This window comes from Dermacentor variabilis, chromosome 8 (assembly GCF_050947875.1).
Source record: "Dermacentor variabilis isolate Ectoservices chromosome 8, ASM5094787v1, whole genome shotgun sequence".
In the NCBI taxonomy this organism is placed as follows: domain Eukaryota; kingdom Metazoa; phylum Arthropoda; class Arachnida; order Ixodida; family Ixodidae; genus Dermacentor; species Dermacentor variabilis.
Window position 1 is genome coordinate 26090537 of NC_134575.1, and position 27813 is coordinate 26118349.

General features: G+C 48.7%; 1 protein-coding gene across 1 annotated transcript in view; it reads right to left on the minus strand.

The window, feature by feature from the left end:
- Window positions 1–6682: 6682 nt before the first annotated feature.
- The window catches only part of LOC142589874 (uncharacterized), a 75714-nt gene continuing 54583 nt past the window's right edge, over window positions 6683–27813 (minus strand). Inside the window, exons 3-10 of the mRNA XM_075701522.1 lie at window positions 20637–20801; window positions 19001–19245; window positions 17524–17627; window positions 16576–16684; window positions 14709–14876; window positions 13698–13820; window positions 11637–12041; window positions 6683–10892 (exon numbers count right to left, since the gene is read on the minus strand). Coding sequence (XP_075557637.1) covers window positions 7848–10892; window positions 11637–12041; window positions 13698–13820; window positions 14709–14876; window positions 16576–16684; window positions 17524–17627; window positions 19001–19245; window positions 20637–20801 — 4364 coding nt within the window. The 3' untranslated portion in view covers window positions 6683–7847. The remainder of the gene's footprint in view (window positions 10893–11636; window positions 12042–13697; window positions 13821–14708; window positions 14877–16575; window positions 16685–17523; window positions 17628–19000; window positions 19246–20636; window positions 20802–27813) is intronic.

Here is a 27813-nt window from a genome sequence, read left to right on the forward strand (position 1 = left end):
GGGCTGTTGCTCAGGTGCATCCATGTCCTATAGTCCAAGCATATCACTCATTTTTCTTCGTGAGGTGCTTGAACCTTGGCCTTCATGCTTCCAGTGCACTTCATGATGTTTGAAAACTCCCGCTCAAACGTGCACACTTCATGTATGCAATCGACCCACGCTCACTGGCACTCGACTTGCACATAATCGCACACAAGTACACTTCGTGCGTTTGTCACACAGTTCCTGTGAAGCATGAAAGCTGGCTGACTAATGTTCTGTTGTTGCCTCAATACATTGTTCCGCAGGCCTCCATTCCTTGGTACATGCTGTTATCTACATTTCTTGCAGTTTTCTTGTGATTCATTCATGAAGTATGCAGATTTGTTGACATTTGGTGGGCAATGTGGCGCCTTTTGTGTGAGTGTTCAAAGGGCTATTGTCCAAGGCTAGAAGTTTGGGATGATGCAGCATGTTGCCCTGGAAGGTTAGCTTACAAGAGCAAAAGTGCAAAGTGTATCTTTTTGTTCGCTACTGTATGTGTGAGTGTCTTCCTTCGTTGCTGAAAATGAATGCGCTAGCCTTGTCATTTCCTGACACTGCTTGAAATTTTTTATATTCTATTTGCAGCAGTGCAACTGCTGTGCCTCAGTGTAGCCCTTTGATTGAAGTTGTGATTGCAAGCGGGTTGAAGAAATCACCTGCCATCTCTGCTGGTGCATGCAAAGGTCAAAAGCCTCATGGCTTTTGTCAATAAAGTGAGGAGTGCCTCATTGCGTTCAAGTTGTCAAACTGAAAGGAATTTTTGAGCTTGTGCACATTTTAAAAATCCTGCCTAAAATAATTGAATCGCATTCTTCAAGCAGCAGATCACGTGGGAACTAGTCTCGGGTTGAATCTGAAACATACGAGTTGTACGTGAATGTATGGATATAGAAATAAGGTTGTGTCCACCGATATTATCAGTACAAATATATATGATGTCCCAGCTAACGTTCGCCAACCTGTGCAACAAAAAATTATAAGAAAAACACGGTGCAAGAAACGATTTTAAGATATACAGTGTTCAGTTGTCAGCATTCTGAAAACCGAACATCGTAAGTCCTAAAATACATCTTGCACCATGTTTTCTAAATAACTTTCTTTTGGTGAACAGCTTGGCTAATGTTAGCTGGGACTCATGGTATACTTATAAAGAATGTTGGAAATATTGAAGGTGCGTTTGTATAACATGCAACTTTCTTTAACAAGGTTAGATAGTATTGTCACAATGTTCGACCATGTTGTCATTTGTTCGCTTTACTCTGTTTTATTATCGCCACTATGTGCTAGTTTTCGAATTACCTGCACTCATCGATGTCACTAGCGTGTTCTCAAAGCTGTGCTGTTGTTGTCCTATACGAGTACACGCTTTCAACCTAAGGCTTCCAACATATTGATATTCACTATGTTCTAAGTTGGTCATTGAGAACTTTGCCATGTATAGATAGCGATCGAGTGAGTGCTACTTCTGATTTTCAGGAAGCTGCTGTGCTTTTCACGGTTGATGCCTTGGAGTTATTTTTTTTTTTCTTTACAGGCGCAAGTTTGCCCATTAATGCATTCGTCTCATTGAACTAATTGCTTTGCCGTTGCTTCGTTCCGACACCGCATGGCAGCTGGTGTTGATAGCAAGCAAGTGGGTAGAAAAGCATGTATGACTTGAATCAAGCTGAATCTGAACGTAACAAACATGGATATAACAAACTTTGGATATAAACAAATAAATTTGAACAAACGAGTGACAAGGTTCTTGGCAACAGTGATAGTGGCAAGCACAGCTGTGGCAAGTGATAGTAGCAGATACTTGCCAATTTTTTCAAGTGCTTTTCTCGTTTACAAATTTGGCCTTATTTTACAGATGTTACGTCAAGGTTTGCAAAAAATAATTTGTTTGCCAGTCTTCTAAAGGTGTTGAAAGGTTTGCAAAAGATTTTCGCAAAAATGAAATTGCGATCCCAGCTGCGCTGTCTTCTTGTAGCAGCATGAGGTACCATGTGCCAGATGGTAGTTGCTTCAAACAACTTTATCCGAATCAAATAGGCATTAGAAAGGTCCCTGAAAAGGTCGTCGTGATCTAAAAACAATGTGCACTGCTGCTTGTGTACTGCATTTGGAGGTAAATCATTGTTCATAAGGTGCATACATAACCGACACAGTGTGTGCTCAAGACAAGTATGTTAAACTTGCAGGCTAGTCCACTCCCCCTCCCTTTTTTTTATTTGCAGTATCTTTACAAACTTTGAAGTTCACAGATTGGCATGTATGCAGGCGTGACTGGTAAGGTTGTTTGATGCAGCTTATATGTAGCTTTTCTTTGCATGGTGCCAATTCTGTGTAGTATTATGATAGTTATACTGCATTGTTACAAATGCTTGGAGCAAATGTAACCTGGTAGAGCAACTTGCTTCCCGCTTGATCAGCAGTTGTGAAATGGCTTCTGCAAGAATTTTGATTGGAAAACAATGTATCCTGTGAGCACATGTCTTTTGAGTGCTGGAAGGTTATAGCAGTGGATATAGATGTGTGTGGCAGTATTCTGGTAGCCATCCTATGCGTGGAAGTCCTTGGAGACTTGCAATTGTGTTCACTCTGATGCTCATTTATTGCTTACCCGCAGTGGTAGTGCAGTGGCCATGGTGTTGTGCTTGAGCTTGAGGTGGCGGTTTTGATCCTGGCCACATTGAAAGGCAGGCTGCATTGAAAGGCAGGTGGAATGCAGGAACATTTGTGTGCCATTAATTGGGCACCCATTGACCCTTTGACTGTCAATGCCATAAATATATGGCACCACGAACAATTTACAAATGGTCGATGCCAGATACTTCCAGCGCCGTCTGCATCTTTGAAAAATGCCCCAACTTACTCTTTGTTGCCCAGCAAGTGCTGCCACATTGTGTGGTTACAAGTAATCTTTTATTTGCTCCATAGTCTCTTGGATTTCATGCCACGGCTTTTTTAAAGCTGGCGTTTCAGCAACCGCTCGCGCATGCGAGGGCACGCGGTGGTTTTGGTTTGTCTCGCAGGCCATTTCCATTCATTGCGTTCCCAGAAACTGATGTCTGCCTGGTTCCTAATCTCCCAAAGGGTCGCCGCTAGAGGACCGTTGGCCTGAACCAAAGCCCAGTCAACCCGGGTAGAAGGGGCGTGCCGGGGTCAATGTATCGAATGATGCTAGGTTGATGAGTACGTGAAAGCTCACGGACGCGGCGCCTCTGGGTGCCAAGTCCTCTTCGCATCTGACAACGGCACGCTCGCTCGTCTGTCGCTCACAGTGGCGCAATTACAGCTGTTCACAGGCAGGCACGCCTCACGTTTCTTTGCCCACGAGTCAGCTCGCGAAAGCCGATTGTTCCTCGCTGGCAGCGGAACGAAGGATTGCTGCAAGTTTCTTGACTTTTGGGGGTTTTTCTGACGGGCGTGCAACCATCTCATCGTTTTCTTGCATGCGCACGCAGAGTGACTCTGCTGAACATGAGTTGAGCTGCTATCCTTCCGATGCAAACCCAAGTGCCGAATCAGAAGATATATGTTTCACTGTATGTCTTTATTTATTGTTATTAAACGCATTTATGGAAGCCCATGAGTATTCACAAATAAACAATGCATGTTTACTTAACATATTTTTTGTCACCCTATATGGTCACTGTAGAAAAAATTGCGGCACATTCTTTTTTTTTTTCGAGACAGGTCACTCTGAAGGTACGTTGCATTTGAAGAAAAAGAATTAATGACAACCATTTCACTCTGTGAAGATGGAATGGCAGTGACAGCTGATGACAGTCGAAGCTCTCAAACTAAAAGCTAAGAGCTTTCGCTGCCATTCCACCTTCACAGAGTAAAATGATCATTTTTTTCGTTGCTAGTCTGGCGTCGTTGCTCGTTTGGAGCTTCCCGCGCTCGCGATTGTCGTTATCGTGCAGCACTGCAGGAACGCTCTTCGTCGGTGGTCGTTTCGCGCCGGCGCCGTTTACATTCTCGTTGCTGTTCCCTCCGGCGCTCCTCGTACGCATGTTGTTCTTCGGGTGTACGAACTGGACGTGTCCGCCCGATTGATAACGCAGCTGTTTTTAGAGCCGTTGTCTCACCTGCTTATATAATGCGATAACCTTGACGTCACGCTATTGTTCACGGCGAGTGTTCTAATTTGTTCCGCCTTCTGACATCTGCGCCGCCGCACTGCACCCGTATGAGTTTGTTATATATCGCTAAGTTTGTTTCTGTTGCCGGACGCCGAAAAAAATCTACGGAAGGTTAGGCATATACACCTTTCGCTGTAAAAAAAAGGAAAAAAATCGACCCTGGAACGGTCAAAATTAATCCGGAGCGCCCCCCTATGTCACGCTTCAGAATCAGATCGTGTTTTGGTGCGTAAAACCTCCGAATTACATTTTTTCCCCCATATATACGCGGGTAGCATACGCCGCCGTGAACATCTCGGTCAAGTTTTGCTGTCGTACGCGGTGCGCGGAGTTCGCAAGAGGATTGCGAAGTCTCCTTTCTCTCAAGCGCTCTCTTTTCAACAGAAGGCCCTGTCCTCACTCTTCCAGACGCACCATTACGTCATTCTCTTCGACGGCTGCTATTGGACGGTAGCTGACATCAAGCTGCGGTCGGCTACGCGGCGTAGATACCGCGGCCGCCGCGGGGTGCCGCCGCGAGTCCACTGGCTAAAGCGCACGGCGGCTCGCTCAGTACAACCGCGTTTGGCTTATGTTTAGCGTAGTGTTCCTGTATATGGAGCATAGACAGGAACACTAGTATATGCTCCCGAGCATGTTCAGGAACACTAGCGCATCGTAGGCACCAAAGGCGGAAGTCGTGGCGTCTGCGTCAACATCCTAAATGAACTTTGAACTGCGCGCCGCGGTGACATTTAGAAGGCGGAGCGTTGTGGGGGGCACACCCCACTGCGCCGTAACCTTCGCAGTTCAAGGCATTGAAGAAGGAACGGGAGCATAAAGGAGGCTGTCTTCGATTGCCAATAACTTCGCTTAACATTTTTTAAGACTAATACTGAACCAATTTGAATAACATTTGTACTTAAAGGAAAGTGGAATTTTACTGACTGTAAAAAGAATCGCGATTTGAAGGGCCCCTCACCAGGTGTGGCCATTTTGAGCCGACAAGCGCAGAGCATACATTGAGCGATAACGATTGTGTCTGCAAAGTATTACACCGCTACGCGCCACAGAAAGATCTGAAATTTCAAACCGAACGCCGTTCTTTCTTCTCGCGGCCGCCGCGCTCCAAGCCGGAGGATGACGTACTTGCGCCCCTTCGCCTACGTATACTCGAGTCCGCAGTGTGACGTCGCTCGTGATGACACGTGACTTCGAGAATGATTCAAGACATCTGTTATCTGTACGTTCTATTGCTTGAATTTATGAATTGAAGTTTAGAGAAATAATAAAACGCACAAACGGAATATCTGCGTGTTTTTTTGTTTTGTTTTACTTCGCACCGAAGCAAGAGAAATTTACTTCCGCTTCGTCTGCTCGTTCCCACGGTCGTGCGGCCAGGTGCATAGGTACCGAAACTATGCCTTTTTCTACCGTGCTCGAGCGCGTGAGCATGCTCTGCGATCCGCTTGTTCTGCCTCGGTATTCGTGTAGCACTGAATTATACCGCTAGTCATGTTTTATTGTGCACAGTGCGCAAAATCGTGTGCAGCGGGACCGCAGCTCGCGCGCGGCGCCGTCAGCGAAAGTGCGTAGTGCTGAAAAAAAAAACGAAGAGAAAAAAAAAATGAAGGCGCGGCCTGTGACGTATGTGTCACGCGATCCTCGAGGTCTGGTATGGAAGAACGCAGGGAAGGAATTTCGCTTCCGAAGGCTAGACGGGGCGAGTGGAGAGAGCGTTTTGCTTGGAAGTGGAGCCCGCCTGCTGAAATCGGGTTCGCGGCACTGAAATATTTCTATCTCGGCTATTAATGAGCCGATCTGAAAAATTTTTTGCTGCAGAACGCTCCCTAGAAAGCGCGTATCAACTTCCAGCGTATAACCGATATTTGCTGTGGGGTTTGGTGAGCGGCCCTTTCAGGGCTAATATTTTGCACTAATTGACAAACATCAGTAAATTAAATAAAACGTATTGAAGTGCAAAGATTACAAATCTAACTGTTCCACAAGAAATCTGTAAACTTCATCTTTTAGATTGCTTAAAACCTGACAAATTTGATGCAGTAGTTTGAACCGTGTGTAAAGTTACTACATTGCTTGTATGAGTGCTGCAAAAGGGCTGATTCACAAATTGTGTGATTGAGAGTATTTAAGTTTTGTCTGCTTTAGATGTCATATTTTAATGTTTCCTTTTACTGAGTATTTTAAACATGATGGTTCATTTGTTCTGAAAATTTCCCATTTTTAGTGATGTTTGTAACAATGTTTATAGCTATATCGCAAATGTACACCCTACAGTCATTAGACTAACATTTCCTTTTAAGCACAACAAACTTTGTCAACAATGATTCAGTGGATGCGAAGTGAAGCAATTTCTCTATTTCTACCTACTGAGGTTAGGTTAAGTGCAGAAGCCTGTCTTTCACATATACCGATATCTTTGCCCAAGTTTTACAAAGCTGTACGATTCCCTTTATGTTGCTGCTAATCTTGCTTCAAGCTGATTGTCGAAGATGCGCATTAGAAAGATGTCAAACTCTTCTTATGAGAAAACAACTCTTTTATTTCTGTAACCTAATATGATTTGTAACAACAGCAACACCACTGCACAACGTAACAGCAAAGTAAGCACCGTAGAGTCTTTGATGTCATGTTTCATTAACATAGCTGCCACCTCGAGCGATTCATTAACGGCAATATGCACGTCAAGATCAGGCAGAGTTATCTGTGGCGAGATTTATGTCGCTGTGACATGAGAAGCACAAATGATAATGGTCAACATCTCTTTCTGTGTGGCTTTCGAAGGCATATTGATTTGTCTGACATCACATGAGCCTATGAGTTAAGCAACCAACGATCTGCTAGGAGACTGCTTTGTTAACCTGCTTGTAATAAAATCACATTAAGTCAAATGCACTTACAGGCCAGTTCTCCTAAATTATTTTTCACAGCATTTTCATGTAACTTTAACCGGCCTCACCTTCTTGTAGTTTACAAGAGTGTTGTGTGTGTTTTTGTCTGCTTTGCAAAGAGATGCTTCTTATGGGTGACTTAAAAAAAGTGATATAAAAGTAAATCTCTCAACAGAAACATAACACATTAACCGACGCATCATGAAACAATGCTTTTAGCAGCATGGTATAACATCAGGAGCACTATGGCGTTTGCTCCTGCAACGCTACACACGCAACGTTGGCGCGGCCCATACATGAGAGCTTGGTCATCAGCGTCTCTTGCAAAATTCACTTAGTGGTCAGTGCTCTGGTCCTAGGTCTTACATATGCCCAAGCAGAAGCTAAGACGATCCATATTGCTGATGCCCATCACACCCCTATTTATCCTGCCATCCTTTTGAAAGAATTGCATTTCAGGATTTCCTTCACAAAATCTTAGCAAAATTCACAGATATGGTGCATTCTGCCCACGCGATCGTTGAACATTCATGCAAGTAGTGTCACTCTCGGAGACTTGTCGCCCATTTGCACCTGCTTCACCATGACTGTCGCTGAACGGAGAATGTCTGTGGAATTACTCTCAGCCATGAAGTTAATCAAACATTTGTCACAACCGAGAATATTTCCTTTCTGTGCATTGCTCCGTGCTGTGACACGTTCATTGTGACCGTGTGTATGGGCGCAGATGACAATGTACAGAGTGATTGCACTCGTTCCCTCCAACAGTGCAGTGCCCGCAGCACTTGTTCCTTCACTACGCCTTGGCGGCAGCCTTCCTGCTGCAGAGCTTGTCGTAGCCGTCGGAGCTGCACGCCGACACCGAGCTGTCGAAGGCGAGCTTGATGGGGCACTCGAACTCGTGCACCGTGTACTTCTGCAGCCACTTGTCGTAGTAGCACTCGTAGAAGCGGCTGCAGTCGGTCGGGTGCCGGAACAGGCCGACACGGGTGCAAGCCGCCTCCGGTATGGTGGACATCTTGGACGCCTTGTCCTTGAGCTCCTGCTGCAAGCCGTCGGCCGGCACGCTGTTGGTCGACTGGATGTTCTTGACCAGGGTCTTTCCCTTGAGGAACACCGATGACTTGTCCGGGGGCGGGCTGTCCGCCACGATGGCCTCGGACTGCTCGGCGGACACGGGCTTCTGGACAGTGTGCGCGAGGAGCTGCGGGTCGAGGATTTCCACGGGGTTCGCCGGTTTGTCGAGAACGCGAGGTCCCGCGTGCGGGAGCTCGGGCGGACCCTTGTCGGAGACAATGAGCTTGACGGCCTGGTCGTCCTCCTCTTCGAGGAGCTGCTCGATCGGCGTGATGACCGGGCTGTCGTAGCTGCCGGGGCGCTTCCTGCCGAGGACCTGTTGCAGCTCCTGGATGATGGACTGCGGCGGGTCGTCGAGTGGCGCCGTGTGCAGGATGGGCTTGACGTTGGTGATGAGCGGGTCGGGCTCGTCGACGACGAGCTTGTTGACGGAGTACCGGGCAGGCGGCTTGCTGACGCTGCTCGTCGTGGTTGGCGGTGGTGGTGGAGGTGGTGGCGGTAGTCCAAGCGTAGTAGGCTTAGTGGGAACGGGCACAGGAGCGGGTGGGGCTGTGGCGGGCGACGAGAAGACGGCCGGAGCCGGAGGCGCGGGCGCTTGGGAGACCGGTACGGTGTACGTTGGTCTTGGAGGTGGCGGCGGTGGTGGCCTTCGTGTCTGGGCAGCGACGGTGGGCGGTACGGGTCTGGGTAGTGGCACGGTCGGTGCCGGAGGTTTCGGAGCCAGGGCCGCGAAAGTCGGGATCTGGCCGGCCGGCTGGAGCGTGGGGAACGGGGGCTGGACGCGACCGACAGGTAGGTTCTGTCCCGGGGTGAAGGAGAAAGAGGGCTTTTCTGGCGGGGGCGGCGGAAACTGGAGTGATGGGTTAGACGTGTAGGTTGGCGCTGGGTACTTGGGAAACTGCGCGGCGAGCGGCGGCTGGCCCAAGGGCGCGGGAGGCGCCGGAACTGGCGGTCGGCTCCTAGTGTTGGTCAGGGCGTCCAGGGAGATCAGCTCATCGTCGTCCTTCTTGAAAGCTGGTGGCGGAGTCGTGTACGAATACTGAGTTCCTCCCGGACCACCATAACCGACGCCCAGAGGCGGAACTGTTCGCGTCTCCGGAAGCTTGGGCACGAAGCTGAGCGGTCTCGTGGGCGGTAGCGTAGGTACCGTGGGTTTCGGTGGCTCCGGCTGCCTCAGTGGGAACATGTGGTGGCTGTCTCCGAAAAGGTAGTTGGAACCGAACATGGTCACTCCTTGCCGGAAGTTCGTGTTCATGAAGGTGAGCGGGTTAAAGAGGTAGACGTTGGCCGAGCCGAAAGGCAGCCTGGTCCTCACCACTTGCGTGAGGCCGTTGTAGCGCGGCGGCTGTGGTTGGGGCTGGTTGCCAAAGATGAAGGAGTTGGTTCCGCTCTGCGGCTTCTGCGTGGCGAAGTACGAGTCGTCCGGGGAGCCGGTGTACTGGGGTGCGGGCGGCAGCGTCTCGTACCGAATGCGCGATGACGGTCGGACGAGCGGCGGCGAGAAGGCCTTGCGTTCGTAGGTGCCGGCGTAGCCTCCGTAGAAGGACGTGGCCGGATTGTACCTCATGTAGCTGCTGTAAGGCCCGGACAAGGTCCTTAAGCCGGCGTCGAGCTGCGGTGCGTAAGACAGCGCCCTGGGCAGTTCTTGGTACGGCCTGAAGTAATGAGGAAGCTGCGGTGGTCCTGGGATGAACGCCGCACTCGAGCCGGGACCATGGACGATGTGGGTGCGGTAGAGGTTCGAAAGCGTGTGGTCGAAGTTTCTCTGCACCTCCGGCGGTCCGTACTGGACGCCCGGCAGTTGGAACTTGGGTGGGGGTGGAGGCGGTGGCGGAATGTTGAGATTGGGTATCCTGTAGGTTCCGGGCGGAAGTTGGCCGCCCGCACCATAAGTTCCTTGTCCGTAGGCGGCAGTGCCGGGTTGCTGCTGACCGCCGTAAGTTCCTTGTCCGTAGACGGTGGTGCCGGGCTGCTGTAGTAGCGGAGCGTGAGTTCCCTGAGGCACGGTCACCGGAAGCCCGCCGTAACCGCTGGTCGGCTTGGGAACATGTGAAGGTTGCGGTGCTTGTTCGTACACCTGCGGCGAGTAGACCTGCGGTCCGTAGTAGAGGCCCTGTCCATGAATGTCGCCAGGAGATTGGATGACGCGAGCTTCGATTTGAATCTCGGGGTAGTGCGACCCGAGCGCTCCTTGTAGGTCGGCCGCAGATATGAAGTGAGTCGGGATGTCCCTTGTCTGAACGTGCGACGGTCGGTGGAAGGCGCTTTTCTTGACAATGGGATGGATCTGCTGATGGACCGTGGGTGATGCCTGCAGGTGGATCTCGGACGGGATCACGCCGCTGGCGACCGAGACGCCGTGCAGGCCCAGCGGTTGGGGTCTCTGGGCTTGCACGGGAAGCAGGGGAACGCCTCCGTGAACGGCGGGCGAGCCCCGCGGGGTGTGGTAGAACTCGCCCGGACCGTACAGGGACGGTCCGAAGAGAGCCTGCTGGACGACGCCCGAGTAGCCCTTGCAGCCGGGAGTGACCGCCTGGTAGTTGCAACTGAAGGTGTTCGGGTCGAAGCCAAGGCCGTAGGGACAGCGCATGTCGAAGGCCATCAGCGTGCCGTTCTCGTGGGCGTCGTCGCAGAAGTAGAAGTGGCGGCAGTTCTCGGGGTCCTGGTAGTACCCGAGTCCGGGGCAGTGGAAGGCCGACTTGGGAGTGGCGGCGACCTCACCGGAACCGTGGCAGGACTCGGACCACGAGGGCCAGTTGCAGACCTGCGGTAAAATGAGTATTCACGCACTGCGCTTTCAATTTTATCGGTGTCGCAGTGAGGAATGTACGAGCGCCTGTAGCAGAAGATCGCCAACAAGATAGCTGTGGTTGGCTATTTTATTGCCTTACGACTCGACTGTTCGCTACATAGCGAACAACTACACATGTTCGCTACATAGCGAACAGTTGTCTGAAACTCGCAATTAATGCAGGTGGACTGTAGACATTAGGCATCCGTTAGTTGCTGAATATCTCTGGACCCTTCAAGCTGCGAAGCACCCCAGCAATATTTAAGCAAGTGCTCAAGGACGCACACGTTCAACCCGTTTCCTAGGACAAAGAAGGTGTTAAGAAGGAAGAAAAAAAGAATCGCACGAACATCGCACGCGTAATGCGAAGATGTGGGATCGTTCCCCACCTGCGGCAAGTTGTTATTTATCCACTTTTATTGCCATTAATATATCATTTCGTTATTTCAATTAGTAAGTACAAGTACTTTCCTCTGTGTTTTCCTTGGTGTCTTTGTGGGCACAGGATATCATTAATAAAAATCACATTCCTCAATTAACCTTCTTTCTTCTCGTTCACCCACACATACACGCACGTATATATATACTGCCGTTTGCATGCAGCTTTTCGTTACACCACAGTAGTTTAACACGCCGGTTCTTCTACAGGTCGGTATCTACACCAATGAAACCCGTTGTCCTCCACACAGGTGGACATCAGTGGGTGTATACACTCACCTCGATCTTCTCGTCGAACACGAGACCCGGCGGGCAGTCGAAGATGAACACGGTGTACTCGTGCTTTCGCTGGTCGTACTTGACGCAGCGGAAGAACTTGGAGCAGTCTCCCGGGTGCCGGTACGAGCCGGCGCGCGTGCACGTGAAGCCGGCGACGCTGTACGAGTTGAGGCCCTCCACGTGCAGGTTGTGGCCCCGCTGGTCGACGATTCGCACGATGCGCGTCTCGGTGTTGGTGGGCACGTACCCGATCTGTCCCGTGGCGCCGTGCACCACACCGGTGATGCCCTCGTGCAGGCTGTGCAGCAGCGGGAAGTTGCCCTGGCCGCACACGGCGCGAGTGTCGTCGTCGTTGACGGCGTACGCGTACGCGCCGCCCAGGTCCTGCACCTGAATGTACTTGCCCTGCGATCGAAGGGAGGCGGGGCAAGGGTCAGTAAGACGTTAGTCATCGAGACCCTGCATCAACGAATCTTTATGTAGCTATATATATATATATATATATATTCTCATTACATCCCTTGATTGTCTCCCCCTTCTTCCCGCGAAGGGTAGCAAACCGCGCCGTTTCTGGTTAACGATAGCTTCCCTCTGCCTGTGTGTCTGGGCAGACGTATCTTGGTGTAGCTACATACACTTTCTCACTACATCTCTTAATTGTATCCCCCTTCTTCCCGCGAAGGGTAGCAAACCGCGCCGTTTCTGGTTGACGATATATCTTCCCTCTGCCTATGTGTGTGGACAGACGTGTGTAAAACGCAAATATAGGAAGCTCTACAATTTCATTAATTTGCATGCCTAGTTGGCCTAATTACGAGGGTAATAACGTCCGCAATCGAAACGTTCTTCGGAAAGCCAAAAAGACGCATGCCTTTCGTGAATTACATTTACTATAACTTCTTACAACAGCGATTACTACTGCTTCCATCCCTCGTTTTCAAGTGTTTTCTATTTCTAGAACTAAGGCAACACCCTCATGCGTCACTTCTTTTTTTTTCACTACCGTTAATTACTTATTTTGCTGTAAGCGATACGGTTACTGCAGGCGCTTGTTCATATATCCTCCCAACATTTACATTTCTGATGTATAAAACAACAAGTCGCAGTTTCGCCCGAAAGGCGAAGCATCGATTGCGATAGCAAAGTGATAGACAGCTATATAAAGTAAGGATAGTAGTTTTATAGGCCGTATAAACTTGTAAACATTCGCTAGCTAACTAAATTAACAAGCGTCGTGTCAGCGCGCTCGGGCAAACATGAACACACCCCACTCGATGAGCGAGGACAGTCGCTGTCAAAACGCTGGCGTGAGGAAGTGGGGCAGCAGCAGCGAGCGAAGTGACCTTCGTGCTGTCTATCGCTTCAACGCAGACTAAGCGGCGTGAACGCAGCACGCAAGTGGGGTAGCAGCAACGAGCTAAGTGACCTTCGTGCTGTCTATCGCTTGAACGCAGGCTAAGCGGCGTGAACGCAGCACGCGCAAAGATATGAGCTGTAGAAGCGCCTAAACTTTGCCCTCAACGCCGATGGCTTTCAAGTTATGGCGCGCGAGGTCGCGAAATACGCAGTTGGGGTTTCGTGTGTCTTACCGACGAAACAGGCGATACTAACCAAAACACAACAGCAAAAGTATCAACAACGATATAAAAAAAAGTTGCTTCAAATGAGTGTGTGGATTCGGCAAGGCTGATCGTCGGGCTAGTCGGTTCTGCATTATTGGGGTATTTTTTTTTCAGCGCATTAGACTGTGACAAAGTGTACACACACACACAGCGCTGAATTTACAACTGAAGTTTATTTTCCAGAGGGGCTCAGGAAAATAAGCTTCAGCTGTTAGTTCAGAGCGGTGTCTGTCCACCTTCTTCTCCCCGTGTAATAAGCTGAAAGGTAGCTCGACGATGTGTGGAATTCTCCGTAAATGCCCGAGCGTCACCGCATGTTCCGCCATCACCTAAAGGTTGTGGGGAATCGAACCTGGCGGTGGCGTTCCGGTGCGTGGTTAATGGATTACCACAGCAAAAGGAGGCGCAGACGTTGAGCCACGGTCATTGCTGTGCTTACCTTGAGCCTCAAGCTGAGCTCGTCCTCAAATCCCATGAAGGCGTCTCCGCTGACTGCGTAGGGAGCCGTCAGATCGGCGTCGCGCTCGACGCTGAATTTCAGGTTGTGTTGCAGGGCACAGAACTGCGCAGGCAGGAAGAAATAACAATGAAAATCAGGACAAGACGATAAATAAGCTTTCAACGCCTGCGAGTATTGCTTGGCTGTGCTTAACGATCGCATGTTGGGAAGGGCTAGACGGAATGAAAGTGGGAATGGGGAAGGGAGAGGGGGGTTCGTGGGTTCGTAGGTTCGTGTTTGTAACAGAAATGAACTAGAAACTTCGGTCTTCAGCAACTGCTAGTGCTAAACGGTACGGACATCTGCCATTTCTCTGTATATTGGTCTTAATTTACAAAACATTTCAGTTTTTGGAATCGTCTACGCAGCCTCAATTCAAGAAGAATGAAGAGAGGAAATATGGCCCGAAGGCCTTTGAGAACATAACTGAAGCCACCTATTCCGGCACATTGAGTTTGATTGCTCAGGGAATTTGATTGTGTAGGTCGTCCCTGGACGGGTTCCATGGAGATGTGCCCTGGTATGATCATGGGAAATCTCGTGGGGGAGGGGGGGGGGAGGGAGTGTACGCTTGGTGCAAGCGTCCAAAGCCTCGCGAATGTACCGTATGCTAAGGCTCGGGACCATCTACCTATCGAATAATTTTTTTTCTCGATCGTCCCCGGATAATCGTCCAAAGGCTCAGGGACGTATTCCTTGGAGATGTGCCCCTGGATAATCGCGCGAAATCTGCACGCTTGTCTCAAGCGTCCAAGGACTCGCGAATGCACTGTATGCTAAGGCTCGGGACAGTCTACCTCATGAATAATTCTTTTTTTCTTCAAAGGCTCAGAAGTGTGCATGCAAGGGGCCCAATGATGTGCCCCTCGTTGAACGCGAGTTCCGTGCGTCCGATCTGACGCACTCTCTGTAAAGAGATGTACCTTTCTGAACGCGGGAGTGGCGTCGTACCTGCGGGTGGTTGAACTGGTAGGAGTCGTCGTGGCCGTGGTACAGCGGAGCCCCGATGGCGGCGACGTTTGGGTCTGCCAGCCGGTAGGTCATGCCAAACATGGGGACGCCCACCACCACCTTCTGCCGGGGCACACCCATAGCCAGCACCAGGTTCACCAGGGAGTCCTGCGCACGACACAGCAAGCGACGCCGACTCGTAAAGCAGCACGCACGAGCACTAGTAACTCAAGGTTCGAACGGGCTTCGCGCTTTTAACAAACGCTGAAGAAAGAGAGGGAGGCGCAGGACAGGCACAGGCCAGCGTAAGCACTGCGTGTGCAGGATGTACGCTGTACACTTGTCCTTTTCTGAAAAATGTGCGCTTGTGCAACCTTTCTCCAGTACGAACCGACCTAGCATATCAAGGCGTTCTTTTTAGGCATCATTGAATGCACAGGAAAACGGAAGGTGCGCCGGTAGCTACACTTACTGTTTATACGGTAACGTTATCGGTCTCACATGCTCTCGAATAATTCCTCTATGCGCATACTGTGGCCACAGCTATAGGTTTAAATTTTAACAGAAAGAATTTTCAAAAGAAGTAGGCTTCGCCACATAAATACTACTGATGCGGAGAAGCCACCTTCGGTGAAATTCTTTCAGGAGGCTGCTCGCCCCGATAACGTCTACAGGCCGGGAAGGAAGGAACGAAATCAACTTTATTCAAGGTCCTGCAGGCCACGAGAGTTTTGGGGCTCTCATGGAGTGGGCGTCTCGCAACATGAGTCGTGACGTCATTTACAGGAGGTACGACGCCTACATTGAAAGTCGTGCCGTCCTCAAAAGGGGTTGACATTTTTTGGTGACGTCACGTCGCCGTGACGCGCAGGCCTTGAGTAGCTATCACAGATGTTGGCTATATCTATATAAAGGCGACCGCAAATGCATTTGGGAGCACGTGGTTCGCTAAAAAAAGTTGAATTTCATTGAGACTTCGACGCACAGCATGATGTTTAGATGAACACTGTGGGCAGTTGTGCAGGGAACTGCCGAATTTACTTTTACGTAGACTCGAGAGCGGATGGGTTGACTGCGAAGAAATTTCACATTCACATTCGCCGCCGCCAAGGTATGTGAGTGGTGGCGCTGGCTAACACTCCAAGGATTCTACTACGAAGCATAAATACCAAAGAAAGTGGATGGGGAAACGGTGCCACGGTAGCTCAATTGATAGGGCATCGCACGCGAAATGCGAAAGTTGTGGGTTCGGTTCCCACCTGCGGCAGGTTGTTTTTTTCATCCTCTTTCATTTCGATTAATTTATCGTTTCTTTATTTCATTTATTAAGCAAAAGTAACTTCCCCTATGTTGCCCTTGGTGTCAGTGTCTGTTGGCCTCTTATGATAGAATGCAATGTGTATGTTTTCGTTAGCGATAAACGTACTCTATAAGATTAGACTATCTGAGAATCCATGACATCATGGTGAGCTGGTGTCGCAACTTCAGTACGGCGTGTTTTTATAATAATAATAATACTTTTTGAGGGGATGCCACCAGTGTTTTGTTACTGCCTCTTTCTGCTGGGCGTACCAAGACACCTTTCACAGTCAGAGCAGTCGTTCTGCTGTTGGAATAGCGCAATTTGCTCGCACAACTGTTAATATTCGTCTGTTTAATGCCACTTTGAGATCATAATTCAGGCACTTCTAGTTGTTCCAGTGGCTTCTTAGCGTGAGCATGTGGACGGATCACTTGAGGCAGAAGAGTCTAGGGACAGGCTAGTTGGTTCATCACAAATTTAGGATCCAGGTTCAACACTGCAGTACACGTTTGACAGAACAGTGACTAGTTGCAGTTACTCATCTCCCTTTGTGTGGTCACGTACCGTATTGTCCATGGCTCCCCGGTCTCCATGGAGCGGTGCAGGGTGTGAGGCGTACTCGGGCTGTCCGTCGTGGAACATGAAGGCAGGCACGTTGACAAAGTCCGCGTTCCTGCACGTCAACAAACGGGCCGCGACGGTTGCTTAAACCGAGCAGCAAACACAACGACTACGTAAAAGCGAAAAAAAAAACATGGGCTCCAATGACTGATTTTTCTTTTCAACTCATTTACTCCAAACAGCAGTCTGAAACTCGCAATTGTGCAGTGTACTGGTCACCCGCTCGCACTTTAAAAACCCCTCAACCCCCTCTCAATCTGTCCGTCCGTCCGTCCGTGCTAACTTCCCAAGCTGCAAGAACACTCCAACTACACTTAAGATAAAGTACTCCGGATGGAAAACGCCCAGCCCTTCCCTAGCTCATCAATGCTGCTCACTGAAAATTTGCTTCCCGAACCTTGCCTCGCATTGTGCCTTCACGCGCGTGGTACCTGGCGTCCGTAGTCAATAGGGATTCACTACAGAGGTCGTGCTCAAAATTAGCTCGTTGCAAACCTATTACCGCTGTTTTTCGTAAATACACGCGGTATACGGGTCTGGTGTGACCCTATATGAGTTGCGGCGATCGCCTTGTGCGGAATCAGTGCAACCAATTGAGACAGGCAACGGTGACAACGGCTGCAGACGTAATGTATGTGTGTGTGTGTGTGTGTGTGTGTGTGTGTGTGTGTGTGTGTGTGTGTGTGTGTGTGTGTGTGTGTGTGTGTGTGTGTATGTATGTATGTATGTATGTATGTATGTATGTAAGCAAACAAGTAAACTAAGTAAGGAAAGTAAGTAAGTAAAGTAAGTATCTGAGGCAGATAAGAGATAGCCGGCAGTAGCTGCCATCGCTGTGATACAGAAGCAAAGCCGAGCGCGCCCGACAGAGGAAGGACACGCCGCGCATACCTGACCAGCGTCCTGAAGTCGTAGGCGTGGTTCACGAGGTGGGGCTCCTTGGCCACGGTCACCGTCACGACCGGGTTGCGGATGGGCGTCTCTTGCCGGAAGTGCTGCGGCGAGAACGATGCACGATCAGCAGCAGTGTGCACATCAGACACAAACCGGCCACCTAATGTAGCTGGCGAGCTTACAGGCTCTGGACGGGAGAGCCCGCGAGAACTTGAATTGACGCCAAGCCGGGCGCGCATGGTTGCGAGTGGCCGAATCCTCTGTTGTGTACTATAGTACGGACGTGTCTCTAGGGGGCGAGATGTACTCGGGTTTTTACTGTGTGCCACGGATGAATAGAGAGAGAAGGGAGAGTTGGCTAGGTTAAATTGTGCTGCAACGAAAAGCGCATGGCATGAAGGCCAACCGCAAGGAGTTTGACGTATACGTATAGGTCTGCGGGGCTATGACATGATGCGGACTGGTAGCACATCTACTGGTATATTGTCGACTTGAAAAACTCAGTGCAGTTTATAATTTTGCTACGCATATTAATGGGGGTTACCATATATGCAGTGAAACGTCTCTTTGATAAAGTCGATGGGACTCGATAATTATTTCGTTAAATTCAGAACTTCGTTGTATCGGAAAGGCCGAAAGGATTCACGCAAACAACACTATATTTGTTCAAGAGCAAGAAAAACTGCAATTTTTGCCTACGTAAACGCTTACGTCACCTATTATTGACAGCGAAACCGTTTGAGTGCATCTCGCGTTGTGTCATGAGAAAGAAAAAAAAAAAACTCGTAACAGGTCGACGGCGCCTGCCACCTAGCCAGCATCATCATCAGTCTATTTTTATGTCAACTGCAGGAGGAAGGCTTATCTCAGCCGTCTCCACCCCTGTCATGCGCTATCTGATTCCAACCTTGTGCCTGCATATTTCCTAATTTCATTACCCCACCTAATTTTCTGCCTTCCTATACTGTGCTTCCATTTCCTTGGCACCCATTCTGTGACTCCATAGTGGCTCACCGGTCATCTGCCCTACGCATTACATGGCTTGCCCAGCTCCATTCTTTTTTTCTCTTAGTGTCGATTAAAATATCGGCTGTCCCCGCTTGCTCTCTGCTCCACACCGCTCTCTCCCCGTGTATTAACATCACGCCTAACAATTTTCGTTCTATTGCTCTTTGCGCGGTCCTTGTCCTTGAGCTTCGTTGTTGACCTCCAAGCTTCTGCCCCATATGTTAGCACCTAGCCATACTTCCATCATGAATTGGCCATATATCCTGCTCCACCCCCTACATATATGCAATTCAAACATTTAGTAAACACTTGGACGTCGGCGCCCGTCTCGCCTACAGTTACTGCTCCGCGCGCTTTTTGTTCACGCAAGAACCATCTTACTCAGTCTCATGCGCGAATAATAGTTTAGCAACGCGTTCTACTTAAAGATGGAAGACGTGCAACACACGCGTCGCTATTCACTCACGTGCAGGAAGTGTCCCAGCACGGGTCTCTGTTCCATGGCCACCTGGTAGTCGACGCCGTGCAGCTGGTAGTCGACGTCCAGACCGCGGGGTCCGGTCGGGGCCACCGTGCGGGACACCTGCTGCGCCAGGTGCACCAGCTGTTCCTCGTTCGGGACCTGCTCCACGTGGTCGAGACCGCGCAGTTCGACCATGGGCACCAGCCGCCGGTTACGGCGGCGGAGCCCGCCAAGAGCCGTCAGGTTGCCTGCGGCCAGGGCAAACAAGACCGTGCGCTTTTACGCCCACAGGCTTCGGACGCCACGCGACATTAAACCGCAGGTCGAAACCACGAGTCTTCCACTTACCGGGGGACGCCTATTCTGCGACATCGCCAGATTCGGCCGTGTATTGTCGAATAATGCAACGGCGGCATTGCGAGCCAATCAGAGAGGTCGTAGCAGCCCTCTCGGCCAATCAGAGCTGACAAGATGGCGGATTCGACAACATGGCGGAATCTGTCAACGCACAGAATAGCGTGCTAAAACTTGCTGCCGGGCTGGTTGGTACACGATAACTGGTGCGAAACGTATGCGCAACAACCACGGAAGGAACAAAAAGAGAAGAGCATCGCTCGTAACTAAATGTATTCACAGAGAAGCAACGTAATAGCCGTTTCGCACATGGGCGAGCCGCATCGCTTTAAACGCTCATCAAATTGCGCCAGATAAGGGGATTCCCTCAAAACTTTCTAATCTAGCAAAGATTGAAAAAAAAATCGTATTCGCCGCCACGCAGAACCACAGACATGTCACTGATACACATGTATTTTTCTTTATTGTAGTATGCTTCCATTATCTCAAGCGCCAGGACATTCGTAATCTTACCGAGAATGACAACACCAGTAAACCTCGGCTCACAGATGCAGGAATCAGAATGGACAAGGAAAAGTGCTGAAAGTTTTTTTTTATATATCGAAAGTTCGTGTTCTCGAACTCTGTCATTTAGGCACTGGCCTGCATGGCCGATGTACATAACCCCTACCGTAGCTAAGCGGGATTTCATGCACAGAACAGCACCCCAGTTGGGAGGTGACATAGAGTGAGCAGTCGGCGCTAACGCCAGCCCTATAAAAACGAATAAAGACAGCCTGTGCATGGTCTATACGAGAATTTAAAGAATGGGAAAAAAGAAATTGCCAGTGGCATATAGCACAAATCAGCTCCTCGAGCTGGGTAACTCGAAGAAGCAGACATGCGCAAGCATTCAAAAATGCACAATTGACACATTAACAAAATTTCGCTAACCAACGCTTTAACTAATTGCTTTATGGCGCACACTGTAATTTACGAATCAAAGCCAGCGAGTTCTTCAGGCACATCGCGCAATACTGCTCCTTGTACACCACCCTGCATGCGATGGATAATAAAGAGTTATAGGGAACGGGAAGCATGAACGTTGCCCTCCTAGAAGCACTGCTAAAGTGCAGTTTCTTTTAAATTTAATTGTGGGAACGCGTTTTTTACGGTGCACTGTACTTCTCCATCCAAGGTTTTGTTAAGCCGAGGTTGACGGATGCATATTTAGGGGGCGAGGGGGGGGGCGGTTGGCCCCTTTGGGGATGCAAGAAATCCAGTAATAAGAGAAACAACCACACACCGTAGAGGAAGGGTCCCAGCGAGAGGTCCTCCTTTATCTGGAGCGTCCCGTAGACGACGTGCGTACAGAGGCAGGGGTTCAGCTGCGACAGATCGAAGTGCGGGTCACCTGGCCGTACGTAGCACACCACGCTCCGTGTGGGCAGGAGCTTCTTGTCGCATTGACCTGCATCGGGAAAGAAGGAAGAATTTAAGGCGACCGTGGGGTGAATTCATACCGCGTGTGTGAGTGTCGAGGGCTAGCGGTATATATAGCTTTGTGAAGCGCGTAAACCAAGTTGCACCATTTTTAACGCGACAGCGTTAATGGCCCCCGTGTCGCAGCAGATCCCGTGTCGGTGCTGGCGTCGTCGGAGTTGTCCGTGAGCGAAAAAATTCTGTTTACGTTTAGGTATATGTATATGCCACGCCTTGCTGTATGACATGCGGTGTATGCGTGTTATAGTGCCACACCGTTCTATCACTGAAGTTGTTCATACCTTGTCTTACATTCCTGACGAAATTATTCCTCGGCATTTTGAGAATGACAGCCCACAGACAAATGTCATGAAGCGATACACCGAAAGCGCACGCTTCGTCTGGTAAATCTTCTCAGACTTAGATATTAAAAGTGCAAAACAATAACAGAAACCTGGAAATGATGTAATTTTGATGATGTAATGTTCCTCGGAATTTTGAGAACGGTGGCCCACAAACAAAAGTAATGAAAAAAGAAAACTTTGTTAGCGCATATCTTTTACGCTAGCTCTTCTCAGACTGAAATATTAAAAGTGCGAAGCAGTAACAGGAGATCGAGCCATGCAAGAGGCCGCGCTTCTACCAGAAATCTTGCCTCCGTAAATAGCGTTCGCCGCCAGCGTTTCCCGGCAAACATTACGGTTGCATAAGCTGCAGTTGCCGCGAAGTGTGAGATGCAGTCGAGGATCTTTGAATGCTATCGCGTACCACTCCTAAAGGCGAAGCTTAAGCGTCCTTCACGTTTTTTGTATACACGCGAGAAGACCCACGCAAAATAAAAACAAGGCAGCACACTACTGACGCCACCGCATCATGCGATTTCCTAACAGACTGCTGCGACACTGTGAAGAAATATGGATATAAAAGCATTGTGGCGATAAAGATGTGGCACACGCAGACACACAAACAGCAACAAAGCGGCACGTTCCGCGGCTTCTGCGGTTTCGCGCAAGATCATAAAGCACCAACATTAGATGTTCCAAGAGTCATTTGGAAGGTAAATTCGATAGGCCCGAGGTAATCAAGTATACATGAGGATACACAGAAAGCTCATGTCATCATCATCTATAGTCATTTGACAATTCATAGTCTGTCGGGGATCCGGCTACAAAATATTTCTCAGAATTACAATTATATGCAATCAATCAATCAATCAACTGGGATATGTAATGGAAGGTCTCGCCTAAAGATCTTGGACCTGGCTTGGCTTGAAACAATGACACGGCTACATAAGGAAAGCCTTGTCGGAGTTAGGTCTTCAGAACAAGCCTTTGCTCTCCCGTGCTGAATCTTCAATTTACGTTTGGTCATTACACGACGAGTAAACCGAAGAAAAACCGGAAATATCTGTATGACATCGGCGCATAATGGGCGGCGACGTTCTCATCCTTTCTCCCAATTTAGTTCACCTCGCACGTGCTACACTGTTCTACATGTGCTACACTGTTCGAGAGTAAAAGTGCACACTGTGGCGCTCCATAGTGCCTTATGTTTTATGGTTCTTGCGCTGTGATATGTCAAGAGAACCACCCTGTTTATACACGCTGTCTTAGCAGAATCTAAAGCGCTGTGGCAGGCGAGGTATGCACGGCGAATGACGCCTTCGAAGCGAGTCTGAGCTCTCGGAGAGTCGTCAATCCGAAGTCGCCACATCGCCGCACTCCCATGCCTGCGGTGAGCACAGCACGGTAGCGCCGTTTTTCATCATACGGGTGATCGCGCGGAATTTTACGTTGTAGTGACAACAACGAGAAACACTAAGTCAGTTTAGACTGACGAAGTATCCTTTGAAAAACCCTGTTTTTGCTACTTTCGCGATAACAGGTATATTATTAGACGAAAAAAATGAAGTTCGAAGTTCCGTTTTTTTCTTTAAGTTTTGCGCCAGAACTTCAGCGCCAGTACCTCAGTGTGACGTCACGGGTTTTGAATTAATGTTTCTTCTATTTGGTTCGCGTTGATGGCGGGGGGCGGCGCAATAAATGTTTCCGAAATTTGTGATGTTCAATCTTTGGCTCCTCTAGAACACAACGCAGTCCATTTATACCTATAAGGAATTAACTGGGCCCTAGTATATACTCCGTCAAAAAAAAATCTATGACGTCACGTCGCGCTGGTGCGGTAACTTGACGGCGGCGTCGCCAAACGTCTCCTCGCGCTTTTTCTGGCTTACCAATCCTTTCCTCGTGCGGTAAGAGCGAAGGTTTTGGCATTGTGGAAGGATAATTTACAAATACAGGTGACAGCGTTTTTCTCTTTAGTGCTCATTTAAGAACAACCAGATCGCGGACTGACATAACTGCCAGTTATACGCGTTAGTTTAAGGTTGTCAGGCGCACTATTTGGACGGTTCCTGCGGTGTATAGCACGGGCCCGCACTGTTCCATTTGGTACCGCTTAGCTATTTTCACTGTTGAGGAACTGCTGAGAAACGGGAAGCTGTAGGCTACGTCAAAGCCGGCTAATCCAACGTATGATCAAAACGCGCCCGGCGTCTCAAAGGCTCGCTTGCCCGCGAGTTCATTACTCGAAGGACCGCTCAACGGCGTTCAGATGGACATTAATGCTCTTGCATTCACAACTCATAAAACATGCTTAGGTGTCCTCGAATTTCTTTCGTCTAAAAGACAGCAGAAAGCTATATTCTAAGCTAATTTTGATAACCTCTGTAAACCAAGACAACGTGTCTCCCTTGTATAAGCCTGAGTCAATAAATTCATTTTGAATTTATTTTTATCTCATTTACTTGCGTTACCACTTCTTCGTCTAAAAGACAGCTAGAAGCTGTCTTCTGTTCTAGCCTTGACAACCATGTAAGCTAACCAGGAAAAAGGAAACCAGGTGACCCAAAGATATTCACGTGTGTTCCTGTGGCACCCTTTCCCTGATTTTCCTGCGCTACAATTTGTCTAAAAGACAGCTAGAAGCCAGCTAGCCATGACAACTTTCTAGGCTAACCAGGGCAAAAGAGATACGGGGACACCGACAGTTCTTTGCGTGACGCACAAACAATTCATTTTCTTAATCCACTTGTGCTATCATCTTTCATCTAAAAAACAGCTAAAAGCAGTCTCCTCAGCTTGACCTTGCAGCATTTTAGCCTATCTAGGTTAAACAAAGATGCAGAGACACACAAACTCTCCTATACGTTCCCGCATCTCTTATTTCCATGGATGCCTAGCACTACCACTTTTCGACTGACAGTTAAACGCTTACATGTAAGTTAACCAGGGAATGTAAGCCACGTGGACAGGCAAACGTTCTTGTGTGTTCAGGTGTCTCTTCTGCCCTGGTTGCCTTGCACTATTTCTTTTTCGTCTAAGAGACAGCTAGAAGATGTCTTCTAAGGTAAGCTTGACAGCCTTGTAAGTTAACGACAAAGGAGTTGCAGTACCACAAAACTGTGTGTTCTCGGTCCTGCTTTGTTCTGGTTTCATTGCGTCACCATATTCGTCTTAAAGACAGCTAGAAGCCGTCTTTTAAGTTAACCTTGATCGTGAGCTTCCCGCACGTTCTACACCATGGACCTTAGCTCGAATTGTTCCAGCAGAAACATTCCGGACATCGCATTCATCGTTCCTCGCTGCAGCCAACGAGTTTACAGGGGAACACGCACACGGAAGCCAAATGACACAATTAAAAACCATTTTTCTTCGCGCTTGCAAAACCCGGTAGCCCGCTGAGCAGGCATCCGTAAGGAGACCTTGCCAGGTTCCTTACGAATGCAAGGGGCGCATGTTAGTGCGCTGTACCTGTCAACTTGTATCAAATTGGCTTGAACAGCAGCAGAAAAAAATGCAGCCTCTCTTCGAACCAAACCCGGATACGTGTGTGCGCGCGGCAGAAAGCTTGTACTTGTGCCCTAAAAGGTCTTAAGCAAGAAGATTGATTCTAACTTTGACGATGTCATTAAAATAGCATTAACATTTTGGCACCACGCAGTGAGCTTGCGCTCGCCTCTGGCGTTCCGCATCTATGATGAAAGTTGAGGTGTATAGAGGTTAGCTGGAAACAAGCATCTCCCGTGACATCGGGTGTTGGGGTGAGGGGCAGGTTACCGGCACACCGGGGCCAACCCTATTTTCGTAGACCCATCCCCTTTTTTGTTTCAAAAACGATCACGTCGCTCGCTCTCACGCTCGTGTTTTAAACGCTGTCGACGCAGCGAGCGCTCTGAATCCTAATGTCCTCTAGCTACTAACAGCGGAAAAAACAAATCACGTTCATTTTGCTTTAGTGTTAGTCTTGAGCATGTGGCGGATCTCGCAGACGTGATTTGTTGCCGTCCGTCACTGAGAACCTGGCGGCGGCGTAACGGTAGTTCCCGTTACTCCTCCTTTCCGAATTAGTCCCGCCGACTAGCAAACGCTGTGATTCATGATTCGCGCGCCCTACTGCTGACGTCTCGGCGTATTTCATTCTACATATAGAGCAAATCGTGAGTCTATACGTGTAGCGAGCGATTAATGTAAGCCAAACCGCTTCCAGGAAATTAACGCCGAAAATTAGTATTCCGTTGTTGAAGTCGCGCCTGTATATGTGAGGCTCTGTGCGAATGCGTGATCGTCGGAGAGGTCAACGTAGGGTGGTCGTCTCAGAATTTGCGGATATTTAGCTCGTATTCCTTGCTATAGGTCTCGGTATAACTTAGAATTGTGTCGAAATGTACAAAAAAGTGTTTCAAGTTGGCTATGTGCCGGTGGTTGCGATCGCGACTTTCTGAGTGTGATTGTCAGAGGTCGTTAATAAAGGTCGTCGCGGAATTTGCCGGAGACTTCTTTCTTATTCTTGGTATAGGTCGCTAGGACTCGGACCTATATCGAAGTGTGCAAAAAATAAAAAAAATAAAATAGAGCTGCAAACTGGTTATCCACAGTTGGCTTCACGGCTGTCGCGCTGATTTATTTCGACCGCTTTCGTAATGCCGTATGTTCTACGTCGTTGCCGAAGAGGTGGTTTTTGTCGATGTTCACTGGAATGTTTCGGTGCCTCTTGAAATATATGTACAACAGTATGACAAGAAGTGGTAATGTGTCCACGTATCGAATTATTAGAGATTGGTGAATGCAGGAGCATTTTATTTCTACCTTTCGATCATCATCATCATCATCATCATCATCATCATCATCATCATCAGCCTGGTTACGCCCACTGCAGGGCAAAGGCCTCTCCCATACTTCTCCAACAAGCCCGGTCATGTACTAATTGTGGCCATGCCGTCCCTGCAAACTTCTTAATCTCATCCGCCCACCTAACTTTCTGCCGCCCCCTGCTACGCTTCCCTTCCCTTGGGATTCAGTCCGTAACCCTTAATGACCATCGGTTATCTTCCCTCCTCATTACATGTCCTGCCCATGCCCATTTCTTTTTCTTGATTTCAACTAAGATGTCATTAACTCGCGTTTGTTCCCTCACCCAATCTGCTCTTTTCTTATCCCTTAACGTTACACCTATCATTCTTCTTTCCATAGCTCGTTGTGTCGTCCTCAATTTGAGTAGAACCCTTTTCGTAAGCCTCCAGGTTTCTGCCCCGTAGGTGAGTACTGGTAAGACACAGCTATTATATACTTTTCTCTTGAGGGATAATGGCAACCTGCTGTTCATGATTTGGGAATGCCTGCCAAACGCACTCCAGCCCATTCTTATTCTTCTGATTATTTCCGTCTCATGATCCGGATCCGCCGTCACTACCTGCCCTAAGTAGATGTATTCCCTTACGACTTCCAGTGCCTCGCTGCCTATTGTAAATTGCTGTTCTCTTCCGAGACTGTTAAACATTACTTTAGTTTTCTGCAGATTAATTTTTAGACCCACTCTTCTGCTTTGCCTCTCCAGGTCAGTGAGCATGCATTGCAATTGGTCCCCTGAGTTACTAAGCAAGGCAATATCATCAGCGAATCGCAAGTTACTAAGGTATTCTCCATTAACTTTTATCCCCAAATTCTTCCCAATCCAGGTCTCTGAATACCTCCTGTAAGCACGCTGTGAATAGCATTGGAGATATCGTATCTCCCTGCCTGACGCCTTTCTTTATTGGGATTTTGTTGCTTGCTTTATGGAGGACTACGGTGGCTGTGGAGCCGCTATAGATATCTTCCAGTATTTTTACATATGGCTCATCTACACCCTGATTCCGTAATGCCTCCATGACTGCTGAGGTTTCGACTGAATCAAACGCTTTCTCGTAATCAATGAAAACTATATATAAGGGTTGGTTATATTCTGCACATTTCTCTATCACTTGATTGATAGTGTGAATATGGTCTATTGTTGAGTAGCCTTTACGGAATCCTGCCTGGTCCTTTGGTTGACAGAAGTCTAAGGTGTTCCTGATTCTATTTGCAATTACCTTAGTAAATACTTTGTAGGCAACGGACAGTAAGCTGATCGGTCTATAATTTTTCAAGTCTTTGGCGTCCCCTTTCTTATGGATTAGGATTATGTTAGCGTTCTTCCAAGATTCCGGTACGCTCGAGGTCATGAGGCATTGCGTATACAGGGTGGCCAGTTTCTCTAGAACAATCTGTCCACCATCCTTCAACAAATCTGCTGTTACCTGATCCTCCCCAGCTGCCTTCCCCGTTTGCATATCTCCTAAGGCTTTCTTTACTTCTTCCGGCGTTACCTTCGGGATTTCGAATTCCTCTAGACTATTTTCTCTTCCATTATCGTCGTGGGTGCCACTGGTACTGTATAAATCTCTATAGAACTCCTCAGCCACTTGAACTATCTCATCCATATTAGTAATGATATTGCCGGCTTTGTCTCTTAACCTTTCCTGTCCTTTCCTTTCCTGTCTTAACCTGTCCCTTTCGATGCCCGCTCGTAATTCTACGGAGCTGTAAGGCATTGTTGAAAAGACCTAGATCAAGCATTACCGTTAAGTCAGAATTTGTGGCAATGAACTCACGTCCTAGCACCAATGTGCTCTGATATGCTGC